At 46.7% G+C, this 15,483-nt stretch overlaps 1 protein-coding gene across 1 annotated transcript in view; it reads right to left on the bottom strand.

The window, feature by feature from the left end:
• The window catches only part of LOC138967681 (uncharacterized), an 86,585-nt gene that overhangs the window by 53,757 nt on the left and 17,345 nt on the right, over positions 1-15,483 (bottom strand). The window contains exons 8-13 of the mRNA XM_070340322.1: positions 7,752-7,855; positions 4,100-4,228; positions 3,536-3,677; positions 2,922-3,050; positions 896-1,021; positions 37-125 (exon numbers count right to left, since the gene is read on the bottom strand). Coding sequence (XP_070196423.1) covers positions 37-125; positions 896-1,021; positions 2,922-3,050; positions 3,536-3,677; positions 4,100-4,228; positions 7,752-7,855 — 719 coding nt within the window. The remainder of the gene's footprint in view (positions 1-36; positions 126-895; positions 1,022-2,921; positions 3,051-3,535; positions 3,678-4,099; positions 4,229-7,751; positions 7,856-15,483) is intronic.

Genomic DNA, 15,483 nt, shown 5'->3' on the forward strand with positions numbered 1-15,483 from the left:
GTCAACAACATTTACGAAGGAGGAAAAATCAGTCACCTGATCTTGGCTTTGCGACTGATGCTGTCTGCCGAGGCCATCAGTTCATCTTCTGGGTCGGACGTTGGGTCTTCAAAGGTACTCATCAGCTGCACAATATATATACACTACAGTGGAACCTTATTTTAAAGACCCCCAATTCAAGACTTCCTCCCTGGTAAGACCTTGTTTTCTGACTTTCTGTTTGTAAACCAGTGTAAATTCACCCCCATTTTAAGACTCCATCCATTTTAAGACTCCATCCATTTTAAGACTCCATCCATCCATTTTAAGACTCCATCCATTTTAAGACTCCATCCATTTTAAGACTCCATCCATTTTAAGATGTGATTTTCTCAGATTTGTGGAGGTCTTAAAAGGGGGGTTGACTGTATACAAAACTAGTACCTTGCTCCCCCACCCCTAACTGTGAGGGTAACTGTTTCCCCCACCCCTAACTGTAAGGGTAACTATGTCATATGATTCATAGTTTCCTGGCATGAAGACATCCAACATGTACAGTCAAACTATTTCAATGTGCAAATGTTTCCTTCGTAAGAAATAAGGTTTTATTACAACCAGGTGCAGTACACAGGATTGTTGCTTGGCTCGAGTGCATTCAATACATAATAGTATTAATACATTCAAACCAACAAAATACAGAGTGTTCACCGAATTGCTTACACACACACTTTCTTTCCTGCTTCTTATTTCAAAAGCCAAAATACACATTACTACTACACATCAGTCATCTTAAATAAGGGTGATTAATTTCAGTAAAATATTCTCAAAGCTGCCGGGTACTTCTTCTAGTTCTCTCTTCCCCCTCCAATTCCAGTATGGCCAGGTGTCACTTTGACATTTCCCGTAAACAAGGTACCTGTGACAGACGGGGGTACATGATGTCATTGGCTGTAGGTCGAAGGTCAGGGTCACGTTGAAGCATGTCGGTCACCAGGCCACGGAATTCATCACTGTAGTTTCCTTTGATCGGTGCAAACTGGCCCTGTCACCATAGCAACACGATATCGAGGCATTAAGTTTCAAGGCAGTCATGAGTATCCCTCAGTAAAACAAGTGCCATAGTAAGTCTGTCATTTAAATATTTCACTTTCTAATTACTCAGTTAACTTTGTTATTTAAAAACAATTTAATTTTACTACAAAGTCATACATCTGCAGGCTACGTTTCTTTTGATTGTTACATGTATAATCATTCAGTTGCAGTAATGGATGCCAGGGCTGCAATAACTTCTTTTACAATGATTGATGGTGCAGTAATGGATGCCAGGGCTGCAATAACTTCTTTTACAATGATTGATGGTACAGTAATGGATGCCAGGGCTGCAATAACTTCTTTTACAATGATTGATGGTACAGTAATGGATGCCAGGGCTGCAATAACTTCTTTCACAATGATTGATGGTGCAGTGGAACCCCTTTTTAACAACCCCTAATTCAATACTTCCCCTTTTTTAATACCTTGATTCTTTTTAACATTTTCCATACGTAACCTCTGTAAATTTACCTTCATTTCAAGACTCCCTCCTTAATAAGGCCTGATTTTCTCAGATTTGTAGAGGTCTTAAAATGGGGGTTCCACCGTACACAGCTCTGTAACTAGCTCTTGACCGACACCTCACCATCTCCCTACACACACAGCTCTGTAACTAGCCCTTGACTGACACCTCACCATCTCCCTACACACACAGCTCTGTAACTGGCTCTTGACCGACACCTCACCATCTCCCTTCACACACAGCTCTGTAACTAGCTCTTGACTGACACCTCACCATCTCCCTACACACACAGCTCTGTAACTAGCCCTTGACTAACACCTCACCATCTCCCTACACACACAGCTCTGTAACTGGCCCTTGACTGACACCTCACCATCTCCCTACACACACAGCTCTGTAACTAGCCCTTGACCGACACCTCACCATCTCCCTACACACACAGCTCTGTAACTAGCTCTTGACTGACACCTCACCATCTCCCTACACACACAGCTCTGTAACTAGCACTTGACCGACACCTCACCATCTCCCTACACACACAGCTCTGTAACTAGCTCTTGACTGACACCTCACCATCTCCCTACACACACAGCTCTGTAACTAGCTCTTGACTGACACCTCACCATCTCCCTACACACACAGCTCTGTACCTAGCTCTTGACTGACACCTCACCATCTCCCTACACACACAGCTCTGTAACTAGCTCTTGACTGACACCTCACCATCTCCCTACACACACAGCTCTGTAACTAGCCCTTGACCGACACCTCACCATCTCCCTACACACACAGCTCTGTAGCTAGCCCCTGACCGACACCTCACCATCTCCCTACACACACAGCTCTGTAACTAGCCCTTGACTGACACCTCACCATCTCCCTACACACACAGCTCTGTAACTAGCTCTTGACTGACACCTCACCATCTCCCTACACACACAGCTCTGTAACTAGCCCTTGACCGACACCTCACCATCTCCCTACACACACAGCTCTGTAACTAGCTCTTGACTGACACCTCACCATCTCCCTACACACACAGCTCTGTAACTAGCCCTTGACTAACACCTCACCATCTCCCTACACACACAGCTCTGTAACTGGCTCTTGACTGACACCTCAACATCTCCCTACACACACAGCTCTGTAACTAGCCCTTGACCGACACCTCACCATCTCCCTACACACACAGCTCTGTAACTAGCTCTTGACTGACACCTCACCATCTCCCTACACACACAGCTCTGTAACTAGCTCTTGACTGACATCTCACCATCTCCCTACACACACAGCTCTGTAACTAGCTCTTGACCGACACCTCACCATCTCCCTACACACACTGCAAGTTTGACCGGAGATCTAGATGTCTTACGACAAGCATCCTTACCTGCATGATCTTGTGAACAAGGGCCGGGAGGTTGGTTCCCTCAAATGTTTTCTGCAGACAGGCCATCTCGTAGAGAATGCAGCCCAGTGCCCAGATGTCGGACTTGTAGCTGTATGGCTTGCCTTCACACTACATACATAAAAGGTAATGATTATTGTTATGGAGAATAAAGCCCAGCATACACGTGTCTGAATTGAAGCTGTATGGCTTGCCTTCACGGTGAATGAACACAAAGGGGTTCAAACACAATTTTGTCCTGGTATATACAATTTTGCGCAGCATACAGCTGTGAGACTGGATTTGCATGTTTTGGGTTAAACACAACAGTCTAAGCAAATAATTATGTTTTGATTGAAACAGTGTGCTGGGTATGATATAAACATAGCAGGAAAAAAACAAATAACAAACTTTGTGCAAGGGTCGGCTCCTTGTCTTCATAATAAGACAAGTTTAAAAGGGTCGGCTCCTTGTCTTCATGAAAAGAATAATGGAGAAACAAGAAAAGAGACAAACGAACAGTATGCCCCCCAAAAAATATCCTCCTCCCCGCTTCACACACACATTAATCCTCATACGCTCACAGACTGTGTTTCCAAACCAGGACGAGTACATACCATTTCAGGGCTGATGTAGTAGGGTGTACCCAGCACGGTTTGGGCGCCCTTGTTGGCGGAGCCCAGCATCTTGGAGATACCAAAGTCCCCCACCTTCACCACCCCCTCCTTTGTCAGGAAGATGTTGTCCGTCTTCAGGTCCCTGTAACCATGGCAGCAACCATCGTGAATGATGGCGACGATGATGATGATTATGATGATGGGTGATGGTGGTTTTGATGATGGGTGATGGTGATGACGATGATGATGACGATGATGATGACGAAGATGTGGATGATGATGACAATGTGGATGATGAGGATGATGTGGATGATGACGATGTGCATGATGAGGATGATGTGGACGACGATGATGATGATGATGTGGATGATGATGTGGATGATGATGAACTGTCGGAATAACTTAGTTAAAAAAAATGTAAAAAGCAAACACAACATAAAAAGGATAACAATTAGACCAAAACTGAGAAAATGGTCTCCACAGGAGGCACGCATCGTGCTACAATTAAAGGGCAATAATAACGATAATAACAAAGACAATGATCCCGGACGGACAGAGGCCTACCTGTGCAGGATGTTGTGTTGGTGTATGTGGCGTATAGCCGCCACGATCTGTTGAAACATGGACAGCACCTCCCTCTCCCTGTCTGCACCCAGCGCCGTGTCCTGCTGGGAGAGATACTGGGCAAGCGTTCTGCACACACACAATCATGTACACATGTACAACAACACACACACATGCACGCACAAACACATGCAATCATGTTCACACGTACAACACCCACACATGCACGCACACACATACACGCAATCATTGGACACATGTACAACACACACACACAATCATGCATTACACACACACACTTATGAACGCAGAAACACAGGCGCACATATGTACGTACAAACAGACAGACAGACATACAGACATCGAGTCAAGTCGGAAAGCACACAAACTGTCCATCAACATACTCCGTCTCTATGAAACAGGCAGACAGACTGAAAGGCAGACAGGCAGACACACAGAGAGACATACATATATACAGACAGACACTGAGTACCCACCCTCCATCAGACACTGAGTACCCACCCTCCATCAGACACTGAGTACCCACCCTCCATCAGACACTGAGTACCCACCCTCCATCAGACACTGAGTACCCACCCTCCATCAGACACTGAGTACCCACCCTCCATCAGACACTGAGTACCCACCCTCCATCAGACACTGAGTACCCACCCTCCATCAGACACTGAGTACCCACCCTCCATCAGACACTGAGTACCCACCCTCCATCAGACACTGAGTACCCACCCTCCATCAGACACTGAGTACCCACCCTCCATCAGACACTGAGTACCCACCCTCCATCAGACACTGAGTACCCACCCTCCATCAGACACTGAGTACCCACCCTCCATCAGACACTGAGTACCCACCCTCCATCAGACACTGAGTACCCACCCTCCATCAGACACTGAGTACCCACCCTCCATCAGACACTGAGTACCCACCCTCCATCAGACACTGAGTACCCACCCTCCATCAGACACTGAGTACCCACCCTCCATCAGACACTGAGTACCCACCCTCCATCAGACACTGAGTACCCACCCTCCATCAGACACTGAGTACCCACCCTCCATCAGACACTGAGTACCCACCCTCCATCAGACACTGAGTACCCACCCTCCATCAGACACTGAGTACCCACCCTCCATCAGACACTGAGTACCCACCCTCCATCAGACACTGAGTACCCACCCTCCATCAGACACTGAGTACCCACCCTCCATCAGACACTGAGTACCCACCCTCCATCAGACACTGAGTACCCACCCTCCATCAGACACTGAGTACCCACCCTCCATCAGACACTGAGTACCCACCCTCCATCAGACACTGAGTACCCACCCTCCATCAGACACTGAGTACCCACCCTCCATCAGACACTGAGTACCCACCCTCCATCAGACACTGAGTACCCACCCTCCATCAGACACTGAGTACCCACCCTCCATCAGACACTGAGTACCCACCCTCCATCAGACACTGAGTACCCACCCTCCATCAGACACTGAGTACCCACCCTCCATCAGACACTGAGTACCCACCCTCCATCAGACACTGAGTACCCACCCTCCGTCAGACACTGAGTACCCACCCTCCGTCAGACACTGAGTACCCACCCTCCATCAGACACTGAGTACCCACCCTCCATCAGACACTGAGTACCCACCCTCCATCAGACACTGAGTACCCACCCTCCATCAGACACTGAGTACCCACCCTCCATCAGACACTGAGTACCCACCCTCCATCAGACACTGAGTACCCACCCTCCATCAGACACTGAGTACCCACCCTCCATCAGACACTGAGTACCCACCCTCCATCAGACAGTACCCACCCTCCATCAGACACTGAGTACCCACCCTCCATCAGACAGTACCCACCCTCCATCAGACACTGAGTACCCACCCTCCATCAGACACTGAGTACCCACCCTCCATCAGACAGTACCCACCCTCCATCAGACACTGAGTACCCACCCTCCATCAGACAGTACCCACCCTCCATCAGACACTGAGTACCCACCCTCCATCAGACACTGAGTACCCACCCTCCATCAGACAGTACCCACCCTCCATCAGACACTGAGTACCCACCCTCCATCAGACAGTACCCACCCTCCATCAGACACTGAGTACCCACCCTCCATCAGACACTGAGTACCCACCCTCCATCAGACACTGAGTACCCACCCTCCATCAGACACTGAGTACCCACCCTCCATCAGACACAGTACCCACCCTCCATCAGACACTGAGTACCCACCCTCCATCAGACACTGAGTACCCACCCTCCATCAGACACTGAGTACCCACCCTCCATCAGACACTGAGTACCCACCCTCCATCAGACACTGAGTACCCACCCTCCATCAGACACTGAGTACCCACCCTCCATCAGACAGTACCCACCCTCCATCAGACAGTACCCACCCTCCATCAGACACTGAGTACCCACCCTCCATCAGACAGTACCCACCCTCCATCAGACACTGAGTACCCACCCTCCATCAGACACTGAGTACCCACCCTCCATCAGACAGTACCCACCCTCCATCAGACACTGAGTACCCACCCTCCATCAGACACTGAGTACCCACCCTCTATCAGACACTGAGTACCCACCCTCCATCAGACACAGTACCCACCCTCCATCAGACAGTACCCACCCTCCATCAGACACAGTACCCACCCTCCATCAGACAGTACCCACCCTCCATCAGACAGTACCCACCCTCCATCAGACAGTACCCACCCTCCATCAGACAGTACCCACCCTCCATCAGACAGTACCCACCCTCCATCAGACAGTACCCACCCTCCATCAGACAGTACCCACCCTCCATCAGACAGTACCCACCCTCCATCAGACACAGTACCCACCCTCCATCAGACACAGTACCCACCCTCCATCAGACAGTACCCACCCTCCATCAGACAGTACCCACCCTCCATCAGACAGTACCCACCCTCCATCAGACAGTACCCACCCTCCATCAGACAGTACCCACCCTCCATCAGACAGTACCCACCCTCCATCAGACAGTACCCACCCTCCATCAGACAGTACCCACCCTCCATCAGACAGTACCCACCCTCCATCAGACAGTACCCACCCTCCATCAGACAGTACCCACCCTCCATCAGACAGTACCCACCCTCCATCAGACAGTACCCACCCTCCATCAGACAGTACCCACCCTCCATCAGACAGTACCCACCCTCCATCAGACAGTACCCACCCTCCATCAGACAGTACCCACCCTCCATCAGACAGTACCCACCCTCCATCAGACACAGTACCCACCCTCCATCAGACACAGTACCCACCCTCCATCAGACACAGTACCCACCCTCCATCAGACAGTACCCACCCTCCATCAGACAGTACCCACCCTCCATCAGACAGTACCCACCCTCCATCAGACAGTACCCACCCTCCATCAGACAGTACCCACCCTCCATCAGACAGTACCCACCCTCCATCAGACAGTACCCACCCTCCATCAGACAGTACCCACCCTCCATCAGACAGTACCCACCCTCCATCAGACAGTACCCACCCTCCATCAGACAGTACCCACCCTCCATCAGACAGTACCCACCCTCCATCAGACAGTACCCACCCTCCATCAGACAGTACCCACCCTCCATCAGCATACTCCATCTCTATCATGAGAACACCGTCCTCCTCAAAGCTGTCAAAGTAGCTGATGATGTTGGGGTGGTCCAGCATAGCCAGCACTCGCACCTGTTGTGGACACACACACACAAACACACTCATAACATGGCTAACAATCACACCTGTTGTGGACACACACACACAAACACACTCATAACATGGCTAACAATCCCACCTGTTGTGGACACACACACACAAACACACTCATAACATGGCTAACAATCACACCTGTTGTGGACACACACACAAACACACTCATAACATGGCTAACAATCACACCTGTTGTGGACACACACACACAAACACACTCATAACATGGCTAACAATCACACCTGTTGTGGACACACACACACAAACACACTCATAACATGGCTAACAATCACACCTGTTGTGGACACACACACACAAACACACTCATAACATGGCTAACAATCACACCTGTTGTGGACACACACACACAAACACACTCATAACATGGCTAACAATCACACCTGTTGTGGACACACACACAAACACACTCATAACATGGCTAACAATCACACCTGTTGTGGACACACACACACAAACACACTCATAACATGGCTAACAATCACACCTGTTGTGGACACACACACAAACACACTCATAACATGGCTAACAATCACACCTGTTGTGGACACACACACAAACACACTCATAACATGGCTAACAATCACACCTGTTGTGGACACACACACACAAACACACTCATAACATGGCTAACAATCACACCTGCATGGGTGTTACTGGCAAAAATCAACAAGAAGGGCAAAGCCCATACGACTCACATGCTTTACACATTTTTCCTACCAAAATACATGTGACCTTGACCAGGTCATCCAAGGTCATGCAACACAAAGCTGTTAATTCAAGACATAGGAAGTACAATGGTGCTTATTGGCTCTTTCTACCATGAGATATGGTCACTTTTAGTGGTTCACTACCTTATTTTGGTCACATTTCATAAGGGTCAAAGTGACCTTGACCTTGATCATATGTGACCGAATGTGTCTCATGATGAAAGCATAACATGTGCCCCACATAATTTTTAAGTTTGAAACAGTTATCTTCCATAGTTCAGGGTCAAGGTCACTTCAAAATATGTATACAATCCAACTTTGAAGAGCTCCTGTGACCTTGACCTTGAAGCAAGGTAAACCAAACTGGTATCAAAAGATGGGGCTTACTTTGCCCTATATATCATATATAGGTGAGGTATTGAATCTCAAAAACTTCAGAGAAAATGGGAAAAATATGAAAAATAGCTGTTTTTTAGGCAACATTTATGGCCCCTGCGACCTTGACCTTGAAGCAAGGCCAAGATGCTATGTATGTTTTTTGGGGCCTTGTCATCATACACCATCTTGCCAAATTTGGTACTGATAGACTGAATAGTGTCCAAGAAATATCCAACGTTAAAGTTTTCCGGACGGACGGACGGACGGACGACTCGGGTGAGTACATAGACTCACTTTTGCTTCGCATGTGAGTCAAAAAACCTGAAAGGCAGGGGTCCAAAATGCTCAAGTTTGAAAGAAAGTTTCTGGACACCGACGAAACCAAATCATAATAAGCAAGATGGCGGCAAATCCAAGGGAGCGAACCGAGAAAGCACGCGAACCAGTGTCAAAAGTCGGATCGGAACCGCTGCTCGTTATTTCAACTTAGCGAAACGAAGCTTTTTTTTTTGTTTTTTTTTTTGAAAACCCGGAAAACCGGAATTTCCGGCTTCAGATTTTTTTGAAAACCGGAAATCCGGCAAAAGCCGGAAGAGTAACACCCATGCACCTGTTGTGGACACACACACAAAACATGCCCAGCACATAACCAAACATATTCCTGTCATAGAAGTGTAGTACAATGGTCTGGAACTTGTTAATGTCCGCAAACTTCCTGACAAGAATGTATGTAATACAGTCTGAGATAATGAGGTCTTAACAAAGGAGGGAGTCTTAAAACGGGGGTACATTTACCATTGTCATCAACAGAAACTCTGAAAAAGCAAGGTCTTATAAGGGGGGGGGGGGGGGGGGGGGGGGGGGGTGTGTAGCTAAATTAGGGGATCTTAAGGGCAGACACCACAGTGAAAAAAGTGATTTTTTTGTTCCCTGGTCATTTCCGTTTTCTTTCTGATTCTGGATTTTGAACCTCTTCTGGTTACTCTGATGTACTGATTTTAGATCAGAATTAATCATAAACGGTCAAAACGGCTAAATGAACAATGTATGTGTATGCAATTGTGTATTGAAAACACACAAAACAGCAAAAAAATGCGTATGTTTGAGTGGTGACTGTGAGTCAAACAAATCGTGAACGGTAGTCACGTTTGCATGACTGGAATGAGTTGTCTTTTCTTTGCTAGGATCAGTTCAAACCGCAGACAACGGGAATATAAAATTTCAAAAATAAATTTTGATTTAATTAATATACTTACCAACTCACATAGAAAGCATTAACTTCAGTTAAAGTGCTAGGACACTGAACTACGCTTCACCCCAAAGGGGAAGCAACCCCCTAAAAAAGAACGGCCTTGACCTCTAACCCAAGCTATACAAGAGTCGAGGTCATACCGTCACGTGACCTATCACGCGTGACTCAACCGCCGCCATGTTGAAACCTCACTCCCACTGAAGTGATCTGTTCATTTTTAGGGAAACCCTAAGCAATAACTTCGTTTTGTGATAAGACATTGAAGCACTCTTGCATGGCAACATGGGGAAATAACTCTGAAACAAAAACCGTATGCCATATAAGGCATGGTCCTTAGCGGTTATTTCCACTACCGGTGTACTGCGCCTGCGCAGGATGTATACCGGTGAAACTCATCCCGTATTAAAACATATACCCCCTTTAAAACATTTGCGGGGCAGGCTGGGAGGGAATTCAATATGTGAGTTGGTAAGTATATTAATTAAATCAAAATTTATTTTTGAAATTTTATATTAAATTACATATTCTTACGCAACTCACATAGAAAGCAGATTGCTAATTTAGGTGGTGGGCAAATGAACTCACAGTTAACATCTTGCAAGTATCTGGCCTGTAGCTACAATAGCTGGCAAACCGAAATTTCTGTTCTGCCGAGCACCAGATACGTCCCCAGGAAAAACATAAAAAGACATCTTCTGCAGAAGATGTCTAGTAGATGTGTGCTAAAAAAGCGGGTACTTAAAATACCCCGCCGATAGAAACTCATGACTACGTCCCTGAACGTTCAATGAGCTGCATTCATGACTTATGTAAGTCTGTCAGACTTGAGAACAGGTAAAGAAGAGGCCTACACTCTGACCTCTTGAGCCCGTGCTGCCTGAAAAGGGAGGACTGACTGCCCCCCCCCCCTTTTCCTTGCCACCACTGTAGGCATGCCTAATCAATGTGGCAGTCCATTTAGCTAAGGTTGACTTCGCTAAATCATTGCCTCTAGAAGAGGCTAATTTTGTCAAGGATTAAACAATCCGAACTCAAAAACTCCAAAACTAGGAGCAAGTCCCAAGTCGGGACTGGAGATTTGCTTTCAGCCAACCAAAGGGAGGTTCCCTTTAATCACGCTGGCTACAAAGAACCCAAGTGAAAATATTTTGCGACCTAGCTGTGTCAGTGCAACTGAAATCACATAAAGTCTTAATTCAGAGACGTGGGAGAAAAAACGGAAAGCCAGGATAGGTGGTTCGCCACCCGCATTGAACGGAGAGAAGTGGAGTTCTTTCCGTTAATATACGCCATTAGTTCCAAGCCAGTCAAAGTGACACAAAACGAAGACGCTGAACCCCTATGGAATCTCTAAACCAAATCCAGAGTTGGGGCAGAAGACCCTGAGCGTCTCAATGATTCCCTTACAGTAGACACCCGTGTGGCTCGAGTGTAAAAACGGCGCCCTCTTGCCAGCCCAAAGGACTGGCAACCAAGATTGAATGGGCCCATAATGTGCGACCAACAGGCCGCTCAAAGTAAAATCGAGAGTATTATCCGGGAACAGGGAGACGAACATTTAGCAGAAGGTGATAGTACCGAGAGGCAAAACTTCTATCAGCGGCTTCTCCAAATTCACCGGAAGGAGAAGAAGCGCGTAGTGAGATAGGGTCCAATCCGAGTGGAAATTCTTGGCCGACTGACTAGAGTCTGCCAATAAATACATAGAGCCTCTAAGAAAGGTACTTCACCGCTAAAAAGATCTCGTGGTGGAAAAAACCACATCAAAACCTCGCATGCTCGCTGTGGCAGTAATAAGGGGCGAGATGCCACCCCCTGCTTATTGAGATAAAAGACCACTGTGGTGTTGTCTGATTGAATCAACACAAGTTCTCCCCTGACAAGAGGAAAGAAATCCGCAAGAGACAGAACTGCTTCGCTGGTGGAGAGAGAACCAACGGGAACGCCCTGCATGAGCAGTGGTGTGAGAATCCAAAGATTGGTTGTGTCTGTGAACCAGTCAAGAAAAGACACTAACATGTTCCAGCTCTTCATTTGATTGCTTAGAAAACGAAACCAGAGCCCTGAAGATCTGAATTAAATATATGCACGATCTATATAAGTGACCCAACAGGAAGGGCCCCAGTGCCTCCCTCAATAAAGTGGAAGTTCTAATCGCCCCTCCAGCCGCTGTGGGAAAACACAGAGGCAGAGAGAAGAACACTAAGACTCCAGTTGACAAGTGCCAAGAGTATGCAAGAAAGCGTGCTATTGTTTGCCCACTGAAGCCTACCGCTAAATCGCCTCGAGGAGATAAAGTGGTGGGTATTTGGCAACGTGCCACACCGAGAAGAAGATAAAAACCAAAGCTGAGAACGGCCAGCTTAGCGCTTTTCTCTGATAAGAAAAGCCGAGGCGTGCCGTGGGCTTTTCCTTTTGCTGTGAGATTCTCTCTGTTAAAGAGTCCGCGTGCAAAGAGGAGGATTCGCAAAGAAAAACCCTCGAGCAAGGTCTCACCGACAGAACAATACTGTCGGCCGAGGCCTTTTCCCAGAAGAACAGCAAAGCTAAGCCCTTTGAATATGTGTCCCGACAGACCACAAAGGCATCCCATCCCGTGAGTACGAAACCGCACAAGGGAAAGAATGAATCAAAGTCTTGCACCAAGACGATAATAGAAAGAAGTGAGGCCACGATCTTCCACAGCCAGGAGATCATTGTTCTTGAAAACATACAGTTTCTCCTTGCTATGAACATTAAAGATGTATGATCGACAAGTACGGTGCAACCGGAAGCGGTTCCGTAGTACGAAGAAAAGAATAAACTAAGTTCTTAGGCTTGGTGTAACCTAGGCCTACGGATATCGCTCAGCGAGTGAAGCGTTACTTGCGCGGGTGACGCAAGCGAAAGCAACGCCGCATCGCTGCCCACAAAGGAAGTGGTGGAAAAGGAGAATCATATGAGAAAACTTCCCCAAGTTAAAATTCTAGAGCCAGACAAGAAAGCGTCCCTGCGTGTGTAAACCGCAAGTGCGTACAAACAGACATTTTTTCTTTCTTCTTTATATAGTGTTTAAAGCCATATGTACTCGATGACTATACACACTAATTCCTTTACCCACAGCTGGAGACAGCTAAATTAAGTTCCCTGCAAGATATTGCAATTTTATTTTGATCTAGATAGTCCTATTTATCTAGATTTGCCACAGAGGTAGCGTTGACGCAAGGGAAAAACCTCTGCGTCTTTGTTGACATCCTCACTTTTTCAGAGGCTAGAACAAGCTGTAAAACAAGTATATGGTCGGCGCATGGCGACATATCGTCATTACATGTTCTTATGGTGCGTTTGACATCGATTATAGACAAACTACACTTTGTAAACACGGGAGCGCGTACATATGCCTTTAACGTCGTTTTCAACCATTCAAGGCTATTTAACAGACGTAGTAGTAAGAGAAGCTGGGTCAAGAACAGAAATGGTAGTGCCTTTGCCTTTCTCTTTATGCGAACTTAATAGGAGAAACCTCAGCAGCTACTGACTAGTCTGTGGTTTCTATTTCTCCTCGTCAGCCATTGCTGACAAAAACCCAGTCTGAGTTATGATATTGATAAACAACAACCAGACCGAACAACGGAGAAAGAAACAAACGCAAGCAAAAGCAAACAATTAGAACGAGCTCACCCAAACTTGTGCATGAGAAGCAGGGACCTGTAGACGGGGTGAAACACTGTCCAGAAGACAGTAGGCTAAAAGCCTGCAGCGTAGTGTAAAAAGCGTCCGAACTACTTGGAGACTGAAGTGGGAGTGAGGTTTCAACATGGCGGCGGTTGAGTCACGCGTGATAGGTCACGTGACGGTATGACCTCGACTCTTGTATAGCTTGGGTTAGAGGTCAAGGCCGTTCTTTTTTAGGGGGTTGCTTCCCCTTTGGGGTGAAGCGTAGTTCAGTGTCCTAGCACTTTAACTGAAGTTAATGCTTTCTATGTGAGTTGCGTAAGAATATGTAATTTAATTTCCGTTTACTGGTTTCGCGCCGTTAGTAACAGCAACAAGAAGACATTCCAAAGAGCCGAAGAGAACCGATGAAGATTCCGGGAAATTCCGTATGAACAATTTTCGCTACTGACCAATCGAATCGCGGATATTAAACTTCGTTTATGCTCGGTCTCGTTCGGTTCGATTCGGCCTTCCCAGAATGCAATATTCTTCAATTTCCGCCAGATCTTGCCAAAGGCGATGTGAAACATCTACAGCTGCGATTTTCCTTGGATATCTTTGTGGAATCTTCAGTTTATCACACGTTTTACCCCGATTTCAGTGCTAGACACGCAAAGGATGATTATTGGGTAAAATCAGACCAGTTGCAGAGGCTGGCGTGACAGAAGTTTAAAAAGAAAGTGCGAGTCGATAGTGTCGTCTGCTATTGCTACGAACGAATCGGAAGATCAAGTTTGTGCATTCAACTTCGTCCAGAATGAAAATTGGCTGGAAACTATGCTGCTTCCCTTGCAACAGCTGGGTTGGAGCAAGAAATCACCATCGGTGGTGTACGTTTGAAGCACGTTTCCATGTGTGTTTTGAACCACGACTTATTTTAGAGTTGCGGAGCGGAATGTGTACGGCAGTAAGGACAACACGGAGTTCGCCATTTATGGCAACGAAAAGGCAGACCCTATATCTTTTTTCGGGAAAAAAGCAAATAAACTGCTTAAAAAAAGAACAATCAATACAAAAATGACTTTGTTCAGCCATGGTGCAACACCATGCATCTCCTGGGAAATCTGCTGCAGCTGAATACTAGCCCAAGCAGAGCAGTAAAGATTCCAAGCAGCTGATAAAGCTTGTAGTAGGTATGCATTTTTTCTTCTTTTTTTTTGACAGAAATGTAGAAGTTTATACATGTGTTTGGTTATGTTTGCGGCTCTGGCTCTGTGTGTTCATGTGTGTGACTGCTGAAGAAGAGAATCTTACAACACCCTGATGCAAAGAAACTGAATAGGATGCAAAGTCAGTAATGTGCGGCTACTGTGAAGCTTGGTTGTCACAAGGTTTGTCCTGTTGGGGCAAAACATCTGTTCTTTCCTCGTTTATTTTCTTGAGCATATTACTTATAGCTTCCTCCTGTGATCAAAGTTTTCTTGTGGCACAAACAAACATGCATTCACATGGACCAGTGAGTGAACATTGCTTGTGGTCATACTTCCCATGCAGACCATATGGTTTCTGCATGCAGTCAGAGACATACATACAGAGATGCGAAGCGAGGGCCG

The sequence above is a fragment of the Littorina saxatilis genome, linkage group LG5 (assembly GCF_037325665.1).
Source record: "Littorina saxatilis isolate snail1 linkage group LG5, US_GU_Lsax_2.0, whole genome shotgun sequence".
In the NCBI taxonomy this organism is placed as follows: Eukaryota; Metazoa; Mollusca; class Gastropoda; order Littorinimorpha; family Littorinidae; genus Littorina; species Littorina saxatilis.